The following is a 19,933-nucleotide window of genomic DNA, read 5'->3' on the forward strand; positions in this document are numbered from 1 at the left end:
GCACTTAGCGATGGACTTAGGGTGCTACATTGTTGCAAAAAGCACTTACAGATCGCTGTGAGAAGCACTTAGTGACCGAAAATGTTGCGAAAAAAGCACTTATTGAACCTACATTTTTAACGTATTTATTTATTGCAAGTCACTTAACATACACAGATCAGCATGGGCCCCCTATGCTCGTGGGCCCCCGGGCAAGTGCCCATCAGGCCCATGCGTTAAGACAGCCCTGCGTGAGAGTGGTCCCCGGGGCAGGCGGGCGTATACCTCCCAGACCTGTCGGAAGCAGATCAAAACAAGTCCTGCAGCCCGGGCCCGGAAATGGAGCCCAGTCAATGGTGGCACTGAGCGGGAGGGGGAGGGGATGTCTATCAGACTGTGCGGGGGAGAGGAGACAGCAGTGCTGGCCAGCAGAGGAGAGCAGGGCAGAGGAGAGGAGCGGCACCCGACAGGTCTGGGAGGTATACGCCCGCCTGTCCCGGGGACCACTCTCACGGCAGCGCTGACTGTGAGGATTGACCCTGTCGGGTGCCGCTCCATCAGGTTACAGGTGTTGTAATCGGAAACGTGCAGCGGGGGTGTGATCGAGGGAGCAAAACCCAGACAACCGGCTACAGGGAGCCGGCGCTGATGAACAGCCTCTGTTGGCACCGCCATCCCCGGGAGTGGCGTAGCGGTCAAGAGGAGCGAGGTTTGTGAGGAATGAGGGTGAGTTTGTGCAGCGCCCGTGTTTCCTCTGGACGGCGGCACAAATGACATTGCCTGGGGTGGGAGGGAGCTCTGACCCGCAATGAAGCACCAAACGTGGGGATTTTTTATCGTGCAAGAAGGAGCACTGGTTTACACCGAGATGGAATGGCTGACGTTTCAGGTCGAGACCCTTCCTGTAGGGTCTCAACCTGAAAGGTCAGCCATTCCTTCTCTCCAGAGATGCTGCCTGTCCCGGCAAGTTACTCCAGCATTTCGTGTCTACCGGAGTACAAATTAACCATAAATATACCTAATTCATATTTTTTAAGCAGTATTTTCTTACCTTTACGAAGCAAAACTGGAAAATACAGGTGAAACACAGGTCTGTATACACACAGCAGATCAGCCAGTGAGAATGTTTAGCCCTTGTGACCTATGCCCAGCGCATGCTCAGTCGAAATACCAAACTCGCTTATTCCCATTTCTCTGCAGAGCCTTGATAGGGCTGCAAGGTGTCAAGTGGTAACCATGGTGAAGACCTTTCTGGGTCACTCTTGAACATCTTTTGACATCTCTTTCAGCACCACAGTGGCACTGAACTGGAAAGCTGGCTAGTTTTAGAATTCCAGCTGGTTAGATTAACACTTAATTAACAATGTGGTCTAAGTTCCTTGTCCCATGGTGTAGTACATCGTTACAAAACTAATCTTATGCACATGTGTGCTCTGTTATTAAGTGGTTGGCTATTAATTTTCAAGCCAGACAAAAATCATCTGATTTTTTTTAAACAAGGCTGACTCAGCACCATTAGCAAAGTGGGAGAAAATTAGCATAGTTGAATGCACTAAAAAGTGAAATTAGGAAATTGTTGCCAATAATGCACCAGAATACATTTTCATGAGTGTTATGTGTCCTCGCATAACCCCTGAACTGCCTACTGTGAGTGCAGTCCAATCTTAATGCAGTATGGACCTAACACAAGCATGTGGGGATAATACAGTAATTCCTTTTTATTCATGTGTAACATTATATAAATGTTAATTGACCATTCTCTCCTCCAGCGTTCTATGCCTTTCTGATATGCACTATGGCATTAGGAGTTGCTATGTACAAAGATGTGAACCTGAGCTACATCCACGATTACTTGCGACAACTTGCAGCCTCTGCCATGATGTTTGCCTTTGTGTTCAGTATTTACTTGTATGTGCGTTCGTGGCGTGTTCCTGCAGATGAACTGGCACCTGAAGGAAATTCTGGTAAGCAACTATGAATTGAACAGAGTGGTTGAAATAGTGAATCTAATTCTATTTCCTTTCCAATTTTTCTGATTTTTCCATTTGTAACGTTTAAATATCTATCTTTGGTTTGTAGGCAGCTTTGTTTATGACTTCTTTGTTGGACGTGAATTGAATCCTCGTATTAGAAACTTTGATCTGAAGTACTTCTGTGAGCTACGCCCAGGTTTGATGGGCTGGGTGAGTTCAAAACATTTGATAATTAAAATTATAAACTACAAAGTGGTATTGTTGAATATTATATTTGCAAATCTTTCTGGTTGCATAGAAAATAGGTGCAGGAGAAAGGCCCTTCGAGCCAGCACCGCCATTCAACATGATCACGGCTGATCATCCTAAATCAGTACCCTGTTCTGGCTTTTTCCCCATATTCTCTTAGCCCTAAGAGTTTTATCTAACTCTTGAAAACATCCAGTGAATTGACCTACACTGCCTTCTGTGGCAGAGAATTCCACAGATTCACAACTCTCTGGGTGAAAAAGCTTTTCATCATCTCCGTCCTAAATGGCCTACCCCTTTATTCTTAAACTGTGACCCCCGGTTCTGGACTCCCCCAACATAGGGAACATTTCTCCTGCAACTACCCTGTCCAATCCTTTAAGAATTTTATATGTTTCATCGTTCTAAATTCCAGCAAATACATAGAAACATAGAAAATAGGTGCCTTCGAGCCAACATCGCCATTCATTGTGATCATGGCTGATCATCCACAATCAGTAACCTGTGCCCAACTTCTCCCCATATCCCTTGATTCCACCAGCCCTCAGAACTCTATCTAACTCTCTCTCTTAAATTCATCCAGTGATTTGACCTCCACTGCCCTCTGTAGTAGAGAATTCCACAAATTCACAACTCTGGGTGAAAAAGTTCCTTCTCACCTCAGTTTTAAATGGCTTCCCCTTTATTCTAAGACTGTGGCCCCTGGTTCTGGACTCACCCAACATTGAGAACATTTTTCCTGCATCTAGCTTGTCCAGTCCTTTTATAATTTTATATGTCTCTATAAGATCCCCTCTCATCCTTCTAAACTCCAGTGAATACAAGCCTAGTCTTTTCAATCTTTTCTCATATGACAGTCCCGCCATCCCAGGGATCAATCTCGTGAACCTACGCTGCACTGCCTCATTTATAAAGATGTCCTTCTCAAATTAGGAGACCAAAACTGTACACAAAACTCCAGATGTGGTGTTAATTCCTACTCTTTCCTTCCTGTCTGCAAACATTTCTCTATCCATGTCAATACCACCCCCCCCCCCTTATACCACGTGCTCTAATTTTGCGCACTAATCTCTTGTGTGGGACCTTGTCAAAGGCTTTTTGAAAGTCCAGATACACCACATCCACTGGCTCTCCCTTATCCATTCTACTTGTTACATCCTCAAAAAATTCCGAAGGATTAGTCAAGCATGACCACCCTATCATAAATCCATCACTGCTTTCCAAATGCGCTGCTATAACATCCTTAATAATCAACTCCAGCATCTTCCCCACTCCTGAGGTAAGGCTAACTGGTCTATAATTCCCTGTTTTCGCTCTCCCTCCTTTCTTGAATAGTGGAGTTACATTGGCCGACCTCCAGTCCACAGGAACTGATCCAGAGTCGAGAGAACATTGGAAAATGATCACCAATGCATCCACGATTTCTAGGGTCACCACCTTGAGTACTCTGGGGATTTATCTGCCTTCATTCCCAACAGTTTACCGTACACCATTTTCTGACTAATGTGGATTCCCTTCAGTTCCTCACTCCCACTAGATCCCTAGTATTTCCGGGAGATTGTTTGTGTTTCCCTTAGTGAAGACAAAACCAAAGTACTCGTTTAACTGTTCTGCCATTTCCTTGTTTCCCATTATAAATTCACCTGTCTCTGACTGTAAGGGACCTACATTCATTTTCACTAATCTTTTCCTTTTTACATACCTATAGAAACTTTTACAGTCAGTTTTTATATTCCCTGCAAACTTTCTTTCGTGCTCTTTTTTCTCCCTCTAATTGACCCCTTTGTCCTCCTCTGTGTTCTAAATTTCTCCCAGTCCTCTGGTTTGCCGCTTATTCTGGACAATTTATTATCCTTGACTTCCTTCATCAGCCACGGTTGAGCCGCCTTCCCAGATGTATTTTTTTGCCAGACTGGGATGAACAATTTCTGGAGTTCATCCTTGCGATCTTTAAATCTTCGCCATTGCATCTCTACTGTCAACCCTTTTAAGTATAATTTGCCCATCTATCCTAGCCAATTCCCGTCTCTTACCTTCAAAGTCTCCTTTATTCAAGTTCAGGGCCCTAGTTTCTGAATTAACCGTGTCACTCTCCATCGTAATGCAGAATTCCACCATATTATGGTCACTGTTGCCCAAGAGGCCTTTCACAACAAGATCACTAACTAATCCTTCCTCATTACACAATACCCAGTCTAGGATGGCCTGCTCTCCAGTCGGTTCCTCCACATATTGGTTTAGAAACATATCCCGTATACATTCCAGGAAATCCTTCTCCTCAGCACTATTACCAATTTGGTTGGCCCAATCTCTATGTAGATTAAAGTCACCCATGATAACCACTGCACCGTTGCTACACGCATCCCTAATTTCTTGCTATCCCCAACCTCCCTACTGCTGCTTGGTGGTCTGTATATCACTCCAGCCCTTGGCTATTTCGCAGTTCTACCCATACTGATTTTGCGTCTGTCACCAATAAAACCTTGTACGAGTTTCTAGTGTTGAATACTTGAACCACTGGCAAATGTATTTTATAGAATAGAAAGGGCTTGTGATCTTATCCCTTTCATTTTGGTGCAATTATCAGCATTTGAAGATTAATTACATGTTTGATGCCTTTAATCATCCAGTACAAAAGCTGGTGGTTGACTTTGTTTTGATGGGGTTTAATGAGGCGGATTTGCAACTCCTATGGTTGCAAAATGCTGAATATTTGTACTGGTCTGGAGCTGGTATGCACTGCTCGACACCTCCTGTAGAAGTTGCATACAGGTTTCCTCCTGTAAAATTTCACAAAGTTGTTATGATTAGTGTGTGGCTTATAGTTACTTGGTGAGAATGAGCATTGCTTTGTTTCTCCAAATGTTGAAGGTTGTCATTAACTTGGGATTACTGTTTGCTGAGATGAAAGTGCAGAACCGTGATGTTCCTTCACTGGCGATGATCCTTGTGAACAGCTTCCAGCTTCTCTACGTACTTGATGCACTATGGAATGAGGTAATTCTGATGTTTTAATCTCGCCACCGCTTCAAAATGCTGAGTTGGCTTTTGAATAAATGCCAATTGTCATAGTGTATTTGGAAAAGGGTGTTATCCCACTGTGGCCAAACCATGCAACCTTCTAAAAGTTGCCGTTTTCCAGTTGTTGGGTGAAGGCCGGTCTTGGCTGATGTTCTGTGGTTAGAATGACTGTAGGCACTGTAGACTAGAGTTTTGCAGTATGGAAACTGGCCCTTCGGCCCAACTAATCATTGCTGACCTGTCTAGTGGGGATTTGCTAAACGTGCTGCTACAATCTCACAGTGTAATCACTCATGTTCCAGTTGAGCTAGATCAATTTGCCTGTAATTTATCCCTATACCTCCAAACCTTTCCTATCCATGAACCTATCCAAAATTCTTTTGAATGCTTGTAATGTACATGCCTCTACCACTTCCTTTAGCGGATCATTTCATGTACAGTATGAATAGTTGCTCCAAGGATGTCTGTTATCTGTGCACCTAGTGGGAATCTGAATTAAGAAGGAATATGTTGCATATTTGCCTTCTTCCCATCCTTCTCCAGATTCCAGCTTTATTGGAGACACAAGAGACGGCAGGTGTTGGAATTTTGAAGAAAAAATATGCTGGATCTGTGGAGGAATGCACAAGGCAATGTTTTGGGTCGGGGTCCTTCTTCAGATTGGAGTAGAGGGGAGAAATCTGGTAGAGAGGCCAGGGAAAGTTGTAGGGCAAGAGCTAGTGATAGCTGGATCCAGGTGAGGAGGAGATGATTGGCAGCTGGGGATGAGGGAAGGGTGGAAACCAAGGCAGGAGGTGATAAGTGGAGAAGACAAAAGGAGCAAATGATAGAATCTGATAAGGAAGGTGAAGGTTTAGGACCCAACAATGTAGGGATGGCAGGTAAATGGGATGGAATAGGGGAGGAATGGGTGACCCTTTTGTTTTCTCCCCCTCACCTGACATCACTACCTTGTCTCACCCCCTCCCCTCACCTTTCTATTCCCAACCCAAAACGGGGTCTCTCCGTTTCCTTCCACAGCAGCCTGACCCACTGAGTTCCTCCAGCTGTTTGTTTTTTTCTTCAAGCTTTGAAGGTATTCTTGTTCACACTTTTTTGCTTTCTCTATATTTGAACGCAGGCTGCAATTCTGACTACGATGGATATAGTGCATGAAGGCTTTGGCTACATGCTGGCATTTGGCAATCTGGTCTGGGTCCCATTTGTGTACAGTCTACAAGCTTTCTATCTGGTTAACCATCCGAATGAACTGAGCTGGCCCTTAACCCTGGCAATCATCACTCTCAACAGTAAGCGAGTTTCTCTGTCTAGTGGGGATTTGCTAAACGTGCTGCTACAATCTCACAGTGTAATCACTCATGTTCCAGTTGTCAGACTTGATTTTTGCATTGCAGCTGTCGGCTATATCATATTTCGGGCTGCCAACTCACAGAAGAATGCGTTCCGAAGAGATCCTCATGACCCTAAATTGGCACGTAAGTATCAGCGTTTAATAAATATTTTCATTGTACGTTAGAACCAAGTGGAAAAATTAATTTTTAGAACAAAAAAATACTATATTTCAGTTTTGCTCTATGTACAATTTCAATACTGGTCTATATTCCTCAGTATATATTTCTGTGCTATTTTATTGGTCTGTACAAACTGTCTGAGCGTATGACAATTTAGCCAACTATCCCCATATGTTCACAAGCTGAACTTTGCCAGGGTAGCTGTGTTGGAGTGACTCCTTTGGCTCACTCAATGTAGTAGGAATACCAGTTGTCATATAGTATAAATTAAATGGCTAATTAGGGCTCTGAATTCTAGCTAATTAGGGCTCTGGTAACTCAGCGACTGTTACGATACTCTATAGTTTGAACAAATATTTTTGCATTTGTGGTGCTTTTGAGTCCTAATTACTGGAGAAGACTTGTTCAGTAGTGTTTATTTTTATGTGATGTTTACTTTCTGTAAAGTCATCTTTTTTTTCTACAGATTTAAAAACTATTCCCACTGCAACAGGGAAGAGTCTAATTGTTTCTGGATGGTGGGGAATCGTTCGTCACCCAAACTACCTGGGAGACCTCATCATGGCTTTGGCTTGGTCATTGCCTTGTGGTAAGTAAGAAATTGGCCTCATCAGAGGACCAAGTATTGATCAAGTGAACGTAAAGGTTAAGAGTCAAGTAGCCAATGTTCCTTATGTCTTGGTTGGGAATGGGACTGAAGGGTGGATAGTTAACCATTAGAAATATTTTTGAAAATACATCTGAAATTTTTTTGCTGCTTCAGATGCATGAAGAGAAATGAAGAAAATTTTATTGAAAAACATGTGTGGTTTGTGTAATAAATGGTGCTTTATAGAAATTAGAACTTCATTCAGCGATCTATGGAAAGGAAGCCAGAATAAAACATTATCAAACCATCGGTAGGTAAACACAAAACGATGGAGTAACTCAGTGGGACAGGCAGCATCTCTGGAGAGAAGGAATGGGTGACGTTTCAGGTCGAGACCCTTCTTCAGACCATCACTCTGCAGATTAATCACTTAAGAGAATCCTGATCTCTGGAGGTCCATGTAAAATTCAGTCCAGCTCTCAACTGATGCACTTTGGTTAAAAATCGAAAGAAAGAATGGAAAGGGAAGTAAGATTGTTGATGGGAAGGGCATTATGAGATCAGCAGTAGCAAAAACTTTGCACCTGTTTGCTATCACCAGCCTGTTCACGCAGCTTCTACAGACAGTACTTACAGGATTCATCAGTAAACTTGCATTCAACAAACTCATAAATTGAGAGGGCCTTTATGGTAGGATCTCAGTCACTAAAAACAGACACAAAATACTCGCGTAACTCAGCGGGTCAGACAACTTCTCTGGAGAATACTCACAGGTGATGTTTTGGGTCGGGACTGTATTCTCATTCACTAAAGTTACACACGAATTATAGTTATTCTAGTGATAAAAATACAAATTTGTTGTAACAATTAAACTTGCCAGGAGTACAAAATCCAGGACTTTTTGGACTAGTCCACAGATCCATACGACTTTGCTATTTTTGTCGGGTTACATTCCTGTTGAAAATTATGATGAGGATGACCAGTGTGCTTGTGTTTGGTATCCAGTGAGTATAAGTGAGTTTGAGGATGGGGGAAATTTTGAAATCTGTTATTAGGGGATTAAAGTGAACAGCTGCATTGGGACGGAACGGTGCACGATCCAAAAGAATCAGAGTCATAGAGTCTTACAGCGTGGAAACAGGCCCTTCGGCCCAACTTGTTCACAGCGGCCAACATGTGCCATCTGCCTGCATTTGGCTCATATCCCTCTAAACTAGTCCTTTCCATGTACCTGTCTAAATGTCTCTTAAATGTTGTGATAGTATTGTCTGGAAGAAAACAATCTGAATGAGGGCAGTCTCTGCAGAAGTATTATCAAAAGATGGGTACTGCTGGAGGCTGAAAATGGGATGTAAATGTTTTCCTAACCTTGTGGTCTGTGATAGCAAGTGTTTAGCACAGACTCCTTTCAGTAATATGCTCATGATGAAGACAACAGAGTGGAATTTCGAATGTAATTGAAAATTGCTCTTCGTTTTGTCCGCAGGGTTTAACCACATCCTTCCATATTTTTATATAATTTACTTCACTTGCTTGCTCATTCATCGTGAGGCCAGAGATGAGCATCAGTGCAGAAAAAAATATGGTGTGGCTTGGAATAAGTACCGCCAGCAGGTCCCATATCGGATTGTTCCCTACATCTACTGAGCCAGTCTCTGTACACAAGATCTGATGTTTAAAAGTAAAACACAAGATGAAGACAGATTATTCATTTGGTATTAATCATGCAACTTCTGTTTTATAAAATAATATTTATTTTTTTCATCTCTACCCTGTCCTGTCACATCTTTGGAAATAAAATCCTAAAATTATCCACGTGCTTTTTGACAACCTCACTTTTTTTGTCACTTGACACGTGGATAATTGTTCCTTGTGCAGTTTTTCCATTTCACAGAAGTCTTCCTTTTTCTCAGGGATTTGTCAAATTGCAACACTCTAAATCTGGGACATTAATGTTTATCATGACTCACTTTTAAGATCATAAAATTTGTTCTTTGACTTCCCTTATTGCCACTTATAACATCCCTTACAGTGAAATGGCTGCTTTTTAAAACATGGAATCTCCATTATTTTCCCTTTCATTTCTTCCTACATATGTCATGACATGCACTGCCTTATCCACTAATAATTCACACTGTCACAATTAAGGGCTATTTGATAAAAACCTTTTCATATATTCTGTGTTTAAAAAAAAAATCACACCTGTCACAGCAGTTTTGCACCATCTTATATAATCTGCCCATGTTGGTTAATTTGACTGAGATTTTCTCTTCACTCACCGTAAATGGGTAAATGAAGAACCATGATACCTGGCTGTACTCAAATGTTCCAACGGCCTTCATTTGTTGCTGTTCATCCCTTCACACTCTTCATTAGTGTTTTCCACTTGCCCATTCAAAGCCAGCGAACTTTGAATTATGAATGTGATATTCGTGTTGTTTCAATGAGTAGGGCAAGGGCTCAGTCTTTACTGGAACTCTTCTCACTTACACATTTGGATTGTGTGTTAAAACATTACTGATATTTCTCCTTCCCTCATCTCACTGCCTCCAACTTTACTCTAGCTAAAATAAAAAATTAAAGCAAGCATCCTGCACTCAGCATCCAGAATACTTCCAAACCTGTTAAACTCCTCAAGAAGTCTTAAAATGAGAACTACTTCCTGATTCCGTTTTGTTCATGTTTTTACTGGATGTCATGATAAAATGAAGCTGACTGTTTGGTTATGAGACATCTTTACAACAGCAATCAAAATACATCTTAGCCACTTGGTTTCATTGAATGTTCTGGTGCCTGAAATAGAGTGAGCTGTCTGGTTTGAATCATGTTAATGGAGTGTATGCGTTAGTTTAAGGAGAAATGGAGTGGAGTGAAAACAGGTTATACTCTTAGATATTGTAAACTAAAATCTCAGCAATTTGATTTTTTTTAAAGTGCTGTTGTTTTGCAAGGTGTTTGTTAAGCTAAAAACTTCATTTCCAATAGGGTGAAAATTTGCTTAAAATATTGTGACTGTGTTGTTTTTTAGCAGTAAGCAAAGACCAAAAGTAGAAGGATACAAGGTAGTTCTTTGGTAAAATCACTGCTTTCTCTTTTTCTGTTGGAGTGGGTGATGAAGGGTATTTCTTTTTTTGGGGAAATGGGCGGTGAGTAGTTCTGCAAATCTGTCACTCATTCCCACTGAGGCCCATTCTCGCTGATTGTAGAATGATTGAAAATGAAATCGACTTGATTCTGTCCCCATTTCTAGCTCTTAAAGTTGTACTGTGAAAATATAAAACATTTAAATTGGGTTTCAGACATGGACTGTTGTCCACCAGCTACAAACCACTGTCACAAAATCAATTGGGGGTGCTTTGTTTTTTGAGTTGATATGATTACAACATGAGGAAATGGCAGGTCGATAGTGGGGTGGATTTCCCTAACACAGTAACTACAGCAAGTTATTTCACATGGTTGGGTTTTCACTCAGCACATAAACACCCAATTTCACTGCCTGTCTCTGTCTGTTGTATCTTGATTCTTTTCTTTTTCCAAAGTTGCTGTTTTAATTGGCACGTGCCGATATAAACTACTTGAATTGAACATTTTATAAACATTTTATAAACAAGGGATTGGTGGGGACGTAATCGAAAGAGGGCTTTTGATTTGAAAATATTTTTGTACGTGAGCTATGAACTGTTCTAGTTGGTAGTGGATGCGGAGTCTTTGTTCACTGGCACATGCGCTTCATTTAAAGGTTTACTTAATTCTCTTTATAACCAATTACAGTATTAATAGTTTAGTTCATAAACCCAGGCATAACTACCCTTAAATGTGAATAAAAGCACAAAATCAGCTATTCGAGCCTCGGGCGAGCTGCTGTTGGTTCAAGTCCTCAGCAGCTGAAAAGCAGATAGCAACTTCATGTTCTCAGTTTGTTTGATGTAAATTTCAATTCTGCTCTCCTATATATCAGACTTACAATTTAACAAGAGGACGTTTTCATGTGTTCTTGTCTTGTGCAGTTTCGAGTAATTCTTCTAAATGTATAAAACATGTTAATTGAATGACAGCATTTCAGATGGAATTTGGGTTGCTCATTTTCTCTGTATTTGCAGTTTTTGACTTTTTCCTAAAATGTGCACCACTTTCAATTTCCATCAGCAAGTGGGTCAGAGAATTTGCTGCTGCAAATATTGTATTTCAGAGGAATCCCATATCTCTATAAGCTGCTCCCATGGTGCAGCAACACTGGTCTTGAGCTCAACTGCAGCTGGCTTAGGTCAGGCCTCTCTGCTGATCACATGCATACCAATTGAAAGCAGGCATTGGCCATTAGTCTACTGTATAATTCAGTAAGAACATACCATCTGAATGTAATTGCACCTCTGCTTACACCCAGTCACTTCCTTATGCCCCCCCCCCCCCCTCTGGTTATTACAATTCTATCAAGCTCTGCCTTAAAAATATTCAAGAACTCCCATCTTTAATGGGAATAAAGCTCCAAAACCTCAATTGTACAGTGAAAGAAAATTCACCTTATCTGTCTTAAATAGGTAGCTTCAATCTCTTTTTTTTAAATGATAACCCCTTGTTCTAGATTCTTCTACAAGAGGAAACATCCACCTTGTCACGACTCAGAATTTTATGAACAATTAGTTCTCCACTCACCCTGTTAAACACATACGGGTCTTGACTATTCAACCTTGTTTCGTAATACAAGGTGCCCATTCCCTCTGACCTGCTTCCAATGTATTTGCATCCTTCCTTAAATAAGGAGACCAGTACTTTACACTGCACACAGATATGCTCTTACCAATGCTCTATCTAACAGGAGCGTGACCTCCCTTTATATTAACTTCCCTAGCAATAAATAAAATTAGCTTTCCACATTTCTTGCCTCATCCACATATTAGTCTATATAAATCATGCACAAGGACACTGAGATCCCACTGTATCTTGGCTCTGCAACCTCTTGGAGCATGTTACTTCATAGAAGTATAATAAATTGGTCAACCAACATTTCCCTTTCACAAAACCACTAACTTTTTGCCTGATTACCTTAATTTTAATTACCAAATGTCCTACAGTAATGTCATTAATAATAGTGTCTACCATTTTCCCTGAGACACATTAAGCTAACTGGTCTGTAGTTTCATGTCTCCCTTTTTGAACAAAGGAGTCACATCTGCTACTTTCCAATCTAATGGACTCTTTCCTAGATCTAAGAAATTTTGGAAAATTAAAACCAACACAACTCCTCCACAGCAACATCTGAATTGTTTTATTTACCTTAACTATCTTGCTAGCTGCCTCTTTTAAGATCCTAGGATAAAATACATCAGGACCTAGAACTGCACACCGATAAATATCTAACTGCAAATGTTTCTTACCCCTACCTCCAATCCAGTGGTCTCTGCCTGTCCATGACCCAGCTGAAAATAATCACTGTTCAAAGTGACTCTGCAAAAGAATGAACACTTCCAGAAATGTTTCTAGGATTCCATGTTTTCCTTTGTTTCCTATGTGACGTTACTAATATCATGAGTAATACAGTGGTGAGGTATTTAAGACACCTGTAGATGTGAATTTGTGGTGGGCATAAAATAAATGAGATTGATGGCTGGTGACTGACTGGCTTAACATTGGAGAGTGATCCACATGGATAATCTATGGCTCATTTGCAGCAGAAAGGGCTGCCCTATGGTGGTGAAAATAAAATAGAATTTTATTCAAAAAGCAGAATCTGGCTTCCTACACAACAGATAGCACAGGATGCCCTCCCACATCCTTTTGCCACCCCAATCACATTATCACCTAGTGGGGTGCAGTGTGAGAAAATGACCCATTGTACACTCCCACTTGCAACTGGAACTCCATCTGAAATCCTGTTCATTTCACCCCAACAGAGGTGAGCTTTGCTGAATCAGTTGTGTGTTGGAGATAAGGAAATAACTGTAAATAGTAGCTTTGTTTGGCGGGATTGGTGGGTGGGTAGGGGGGATTTGATTTAAATTTTTATTAATTGCTTGTGTTACAATATCCATTGTACAAAGTGAGAATACTTTTATTTTTTGCTGGAATAAAGATTTGCAATAAAGGGTCCTATAGTTTATTTCAGAGTGATTATGTCCTCATGGCCTTCGCTGGCTTTATTGGCCTGATCGTGCTGTGACTGGTGCAGTGCACACAAGTCAAAAGCCATGAGTCATCTCTCAAAAGAGGTTGAGAACAGTGTGAACTAAGAAGTGTGGTTGCAAGCATGAGAAAATTCTTGTGATCTACAACTACCTAGATGCTGAACGAGCAGAATTCCTCTGACAAAGAGCTTTGTATTTTCAGGAAACCCTGATGAGCACGAGTTTTATTGATGACTATGTTACCCAACTTAGTGGAACTTAATTCCACTTGCAGCATTGGGAAGGAAACTAGAGCTTCGCCCAACCATCCTTTTTAATCACGTTACTATTACTCCAGGGGACCAGAGAGCTGACATCACCAGTCTCTACAATCCCAAGGACACAAATGCATCGTTGCCACTGCTCAATCCCATGACGGGCAAAAACAACAATCAAGGAAACTGGCAGCTCCTGCAAAAAAAAAACTTTAATTAGCACAAAACATTTCATCCGTCACCTTACACCACACTGTCCCAATGCTCTACATAAATCCAACTTGCCATTCAGCAGACCAGTAGCGGAGAGGCAGCAATGGACGTGAACGCTGGCTGTGGCAGCGAGGAGGATTACTCATTTACCTGCCAACAGCAGTGGGTCAGCAGGTGAACAGGCAGCACGAGCTGGGTTAGCTTTACCCATATAATGTGTTGATGGAGTAAGAGCACACAGGTTCTGACTTGCCGGCTACTTGGTTGATGAGCCATGGGTGCAGAGCTACCAGCCACAGGATTATGACCAAAGGCCCCTTACGTCAGAATCTTCTCCTTGCCTGTTCCAATCGGAGCAAATCCTTGATCAGTCCCTTAAATGATGCTGAAGTCAACCACCACCAGGAGATTGCCAGGCCCCGATATCAATCAATGTTCCAAATCAAAGTCCCATTGTTCTCGTATCCAGAACACATCCAGACCCCACTGGGTTCAATTGGCTATTACACCCCTCAGGACACTGCATCCCATCCAGCGAACTCGAGACTGTGCTTTTGAGCAGGAGCGATTCGTGCACCATAGACTGACCCACAAGAAGCCCAGGGCCCAGGACAACTGGTGTAGCTGGTGTAGGAGCAGAATCCCTTAACCAGAGTGAGTCACAGATGGGGCAGCTCAACACATTGTTTCCCATCTGAACAGCATGACCGGGCACTCAACGCAGGACTGATGTTAGTTCATCGGCGAGAGAGGGAGAGAGCCTGCTCACCAACAGCACAAACGTTTACATTCTGCTTCTGGCGTACTGCACGGCCATTTGGATAACTTCCTCCAGGTTGGAACTACTCCCAATGCCCTTGGCGGTATGAGCGGTGCCTCCGGCGCTCCCGCCCATCCCTGCACAGACGGCGAGCGCCCAGTCCACGGCAGACAGGCTGTTCCGCAGATCCTGGGCAGAGCAAGAGTGGCAGATGATGGGGGTGAATGGAGGGAGAGGGGTCAGAGGGAAAAGAAACATCACTGGACTGGCAAGGAAGGGCAGAAAAAGCATTGGTGTGGGGAGGGGGAGGGTGAGATGTGGAGGGGGAGGGTGAGGTGGAAGGCGAAGGGAGGGTGTGGTGTGGAGGGTGTGGTGTGGAGGGTGAGGAGTGGAGGGTGAGGAGTGGAGGGTGAGGAGGAGTGGGAGGGTGAGGAGTGGAGGAGGCGGGTGAGGAGTGGAGGAGGGTGAGGTGTGGAGGGTGAGGAGTGGAGGGTGAGGAGTGAGGGGGAAGGTGAGGTGTGGAGAGGTCGAGTGAGGTGTGGAGGGGGCAGGTGAGGCGTGGGACAGGAGGCCGGGGGGAGGGGAAAGGTGTCTTGGAACGGACAAGGGGTGAACGGGATGGGTGAGGTGGAGCGGGCGGGTGTGGAGGAGGCAGGCGAGGGGTGGGAAGGGCAGGCGAGGGGTGGGAAGAGCGGGCGAGGGGTGGGGAGATGTGACGAGGGGAAATTCAGTAGAGGAGCAAGTCACACATTGCCACTCACCTGGGCGACTCCACACACACAAACTACCTTTCCTCCAGGCTGGGAGCTCAGCAGCATCACTGAGCAGTGCGGCCTCTCCACCGACAGCAGCTTCACCATCTTCCCCAGGACCTGCAACACAAAGTCCGCTGAGTCCCGGGGGAGAGAGGGCCCGATTCTGGGGGGGGGGGGAACGACAACGACAGGGTAGGGGAGGCCACACTTACTGTGACGGGCTGTCCAGGGATCATGTCCACCAGCAACATCTGGTCCGGTGCCCGCGCCAAGACCACATGGAGCTCGACGGCTGCCTGGAGAAGGACAGAGACGGGGGCAGTGAGGACAAGAGAAGGGAGGCCAGGTTGCAGGGAGCAGACACCCACCCGGCCCTGCCTGTCCCCGCCTGTCTTCGCCACCCCTTTCGTGTCCACCACCCCAACACGTTCCTCCTCCCCACCCCAGTCAAACCCTCCCCTTCACCCACCTTAACCCCTCAACCCCACACACCGCTCGAAACACCCACCTTATCTCAGCAATTCCACTCCACCACCATTTGTCACAGACCAACCCTGCCCACTGCCCGCAAACACCCACCATAACCCATCCTCACCCCACCCTTTGCCACTCCCTCACCCCACACACTGGCCAAAAGCATCCGCCGCCCCTCTCCATGTCCTGAGGAGACAGCGATGTTCCCAGCCCCTGACCGGGTGTCCCTGGGCCCACTCACCGCTTGGTCCTCCAGCCTGCGGACGCGGGTGTTGGCTACTCGCTGCAGGGCGCGGAGCCGCTGCTGGAGCTGTCGCCGCTCCCTCTGTGGGACCGTCGCCCCATCAACCACCTGGAACCAAGGGCAGAGGAGTGACCCTGGGGCTGGCGGGGAACGAGGGAGCGCCGTGGAGTGGGAGTGGGAGGGGGGGTGAGGGAGCACCGTGGAGTGGGGGGGGGTGAGGGAGCGCCGTAGAGCGGGAGAGCGAGAGTGGGGGGGAGGGGTGAGGGAGCGCCGTGGAGCAGGAGTGGGGGGGGGGGGGTGAGGGAGCGCCGTGGAGCGGGAGTGGGGGGGGGGGTGAGGGAGCGCCGTGGAGCGGGAGAACGAGAGTGGGAGGGGGGGGTGAGGGAGCGCCGTGGAGTGGGAGAGGTGGAGAAGGAGCGCCGCAGGAGGGGCGGGGTGGGATCACAGTGGAGCGGGAGGGGTGGGGAGGGAGCGAAGCAGGAGGGGGCCGATAGGGAGCATCTGGGCGCTCCCCTTTCATGCGGACAGCGGGTGTCTAGGGGTCTCACGTCGGTGAGCCGGCCGATGTCCTTGGCTTGCCGCTGGGCCACCGGCAGCGATGCCGGGGCAGACTGACTGCGCTCACACAGCGAGTTCACCTCCTCACACAACGCACTCCCCATGGCCCGGGCCTGTCGACACAAGCACATTCATGGTTACTGGAAAACTACAGTGCAGATTACTGCAGCAAGCAGTAATATCTATCATTTAGTACTCTCTTCATAGATGTTTCCACTAGTGGGAGAGTCTAGGACGAGAGGTCACAGCCTCAGAATTAAAGGATGTTCTGTTAGGAGGAGGAATTTCTTTAGTCAGAGGGTGGTGAATCTGTGGAATTCTTTGCCACAGACGGCTGTGGAGGCCAAGTCAATGGATATTTTTACGGCAGAGATAGATAGATTCATGATTAGTATAAGTGTCAGAGGTTATAGGGAGAAGGCAGGGGAATGGGTTTAGGAGGGAGAGATAGATCAGCCATAATTGAATGGCGGAGTAGACTTGATGGGCTGAATGGCCTAATTCTGCTCCTATCTCTTATGATCTTATGATAATATTTCCATGTCAGGAGATGGGGCTTCCTTAACCGTGATGAAGACAAGGGGTGAGACAGCCATCTTGTTTGAACATACATCTCTCGGTGATTGGAGGGTCCCTATGCCCAGCCCTCCCAGCCAACCTTCGGACGGAGGCAGGGGAGGGGAGGGGTGCTGAGCACCGACATTGACCACCAGTCCTAGTGCATGTGCTGCGTCTGGCCTCTCACCTGCTTAGCTTCCTGTCCTGTCACGGCTATCAGTCGGCTGATTCCCTTGGCCAGCTGCTGCTCGGACACGATCACCAGGTCCTGGATCAGGCCCGTCCTCAGCAAATGCCTGCAGGAAGGACAAGAGATTCCATAAGGCTTCAAAATACACGGCCCAGTGTGTGTACAACACTATCCTGTCACATCCCCACAGCGTGGGGTAGACTCAGAATGAAGCGCCCTCCACACATGCTCTCAGGGTCAGAAGCAGAGTGAAGCTCCCTCTACTTCAAATGTGGCCAAACCCAGGTCGTCTCGAGCTGCATCATGTACGGTGCTTAATGAACTGCAAGTTGCACGTTGAATATAAATGTCAGGAAGTCATGATGCAGCTTTTTCGGACTTGGGTCAGGCCGCATTTGGTGTATTGTGTGCAGTTCTGGTCGCCCCATCACATGAAGGATGTGGAGGCTTTGGAGAGGGTGCAGAGGTGGTTTACCAGAATGCTGCCTGGATTACAGCTACAGGGAGACGTTGGATAGTCTTGGATTATTTTCTCTGGAACATCAGAAGTTGAGGGGAGACCTGATAGAAGTTTATAAAATTATGAGAGACAGATAGTGTAGACAGTCAGAATCATCTTCCTAAGGTGGAAATGTCCAACAGTGGAGGTGAGAGGGGGAAAGTTTAATGGGGATAAGCCAGGCAAGTTGCTCTGTTAGACAGAGAGTTGTGGGAGCCCAGAACGCATTGCAGGGGTGGTGATGAAGGCAGATATGCACTGGTGGATTTAAAGAGGGTTTTATAGGCACATCGAAGTGCAGGGTATAGAGGAATATGGATCACGTGCAGGCAGATGAGATCAGTCTAACTTGGCATCATGTTTGGTAGAGCGTTATGGGCCGAAGGGCCCATTCCTGTGTTGTACGATTCGATGTTCTATTGTGAGCTCCATGGGGGCAGCAGTGTGTTCTGGATTCAGTTGACAGTGTGGTTATTTGATGGTCATCATAATCACACTTTATTAGCCAAGTATGTTTTGCAACATACGAAGAATTATTCTTAAACAGCACAGAGCAGTTTTGATTAATATGATCGTAATACAATAATCAAAATGTTAATTGTGACTATGGAATGAAATCTCCTCGTCAAGTCAAGTTTATTTGTCACATGCACATGCACGATGTGCAGTGAAATGAAAGTGGCAATGCCTGCGGATTGTGCACAAAGAAAGAATTACAGTTACAGCATATAAATAAAAGTTAATACAGAGAAGACAAAATTTAGTCCCTGAAGTTATAAAAGTGAACAGTCCTGATGGCCTGTGGGAAGAAACTCCATCTCATCTCTCCGTTTTCACAGCGTGACAGCGGAGGCGTTTGCCTGACCGTAGCAGCTGGAACAGTCCATTGCTGGGGTGGCAGGGGTCCCTCATAATCTTGCTTGCTCTCGATCTGCACCTCCTGATGTATAGGTCCTGCAGGCAGGGCCGTCTTAACGCATGGGCCTGATGGGCACTTGCCCGGGGGCCCACGAGCATAGGGGCCCCATGCTGATCTGTGTATGTTAAGTGACTTGCAATAAATAAATACTACTTTAAAAATGTAGGTTCAATAAGTGCTTTTTTCGCAACATTTTCGGTCACTAAGTGCTTCTCACAGCATCTGCAAGTGCTTTTCGCAACAATGTAGCACCCTAAATCCATCGCTAAGTGCTTTTCGGTAAGTGCTTTTCGCCGGCACGACAGGGGGGGGCTGGTAGGGAAAGGGGGGTGGGGGAGAGTAACGGTAGGGGCCCCAGTACACTGCTTTGCCCGGGGGCCCATAATGCTGTAAAAACGGCCCTGCCTGCAGGGGGGCGAGTGTAGTTCCCATGGTGCGTTCTGCCGAATGCACTACTCTCTGCAGGGCCTTCCTGTCCTGGGCAGAGCTGTTCCCAAACCAGACTGTAATGTTGCCGGACAGCATGCTCTCTACAGCCCCAGAGTAGAGTAAGGGAGATAAGAGAATGGACACAGAGTGAATTCCTGCCCCACTGTCTGGTCGTATAGCCAGGGATGGAAAGTATTTGAGGTGAGCCGCCTTGTGCAGCGGTCAGTACTTACGTCCCACAGCAGAGCTCCACAGAGGTGTGCTGGGTGCAGTCTGAAGAACGCAGCAGCTGTTCCACAGGGGTACCGATGGAGACCACTCGTACAGGATCAAGGTATACCTGACGCACACAGAGGGCAGCTCAGTGCAGGCAAAGCAAGTTTCACCAGCGCCTTCCCACAGCCCCCCAGCCCACAACCCAAACACTCCTCACCATATAACGCTCAATCAGTTCTCCCCATTACCCACCCCCAAACAACTCCGCACCCCCACCTCCCCCACCCCTCCGAATTCTTCTCACAGCTCACCCACACGCCACCCCCTCAATTCCTGCACTCTTCAGGCAGAACTGCAAATGGATGCTTCAACCGAGCACAGCACTGTTGGAGGGGCAGTGCCAAGTTAGTGAGGCACTGT

The 19,933-nt window shown here is 45.6% G+C and overlaps 2 protein-coding genes across 2 annotated transcripts in view; one reads left to right on the forward strand and one right to left on the reverse strand.

Annotated features, from left to right (window-relative positions):
• lbr (lamin B receptor) overlaps window positions 1–13,401 on the forward strand; it is a 39,652-nt gene extending 26,251 nt beyond the window's left edge. Inside the window, exons 8-14 of the mRNA XM_078398864.1 lie at window positions 1,749–1,943; window positions 2,059–2,162; window positions 5,073–5,198; window positions 6,343–6,511; window positions 6,617–6,697; window positions 7,200–7,322; window positions 8,809–13,401. Coding sequence (XP_078254990.1) covers window positions 1,749–1,943; window positions 2,059–2,162; window positions 5,073–5,198; window positions 6,343–6,511; window positions 6,617–6,697; window positions 7,200–7,322; window positions 8,809–8,969 — 959 coding nt within the window. The 3' untranslated portion in view covers window positions 8,970–13,401. The remainder of the gene's footprint in view (window positions 1–1,748; window positions 1,944–2,058; window positions 2,163–5,072; window positions 5,199–6,342; window positions 6,512–6,616; window positions 6,698–7,199; window positions 7,323–8,808) is intronic.
• Window positions 13,402–13,799: 398 nt separating this feature from the next.
• The window catches only part of aars2 (alanyl-tRNA synthetase 2, mitochondrial (putative)), a 31,054-nt gene continuing 24,920 nt past the window's right edge, over window positions 13,800–19,933 (reverse strand). The window contains exons 16-22 of the mRNA XM_078399950.1: window positions 19,531–19,637; window positions 17,448–17,556; window positions 16,693–16,815; window positions 16,142–16,252; window positions 15,639–15,722; window positions 15,433–15,543; window positions 13,800–14,860 (exon numbers count right to left, since the gene is read on the reverse strand). Of these exons, the coding sequence (XP_078256076.1) occupies window positions 14,696–14,860; window positions 15,433–15,543; window positions 15,639–15,722; window positions 16,142–16,252; window positions 16,693–16,815; window positions 17,448–17,556; window positions 19,531–19,637 (810 nt within the window). The 3' untranslated portion in view covers window positions 13,800–14,695. The remainder of the gene's footprint in view (window positions 14,861–15,432; window positions 15,544–15,638; window positions 15,723–16,141; window positions 16,253–16,692; window positions 16,816–17,447; window positions 17,557–19,530; window positions 19,638–19,933) is intronic.

The sequence above is a fragment of the Rhinoraja longicauda genome, chromosome 5 (genome assembly GCF_053455715.1).
Source record: "Rhinoraja longicauda isolate Sanriku21f chromosome 5, sRhiLon1.1, whole genome shotgun sequence".
In the NCBI taxonomy this organism is placed as follows: Eukaryota; Metazoa; Chordata; class Chondrichthyes; order Rajiformes; family Arhynchobatidae; genus Rhinoraja; species Rhinoraja longicauda.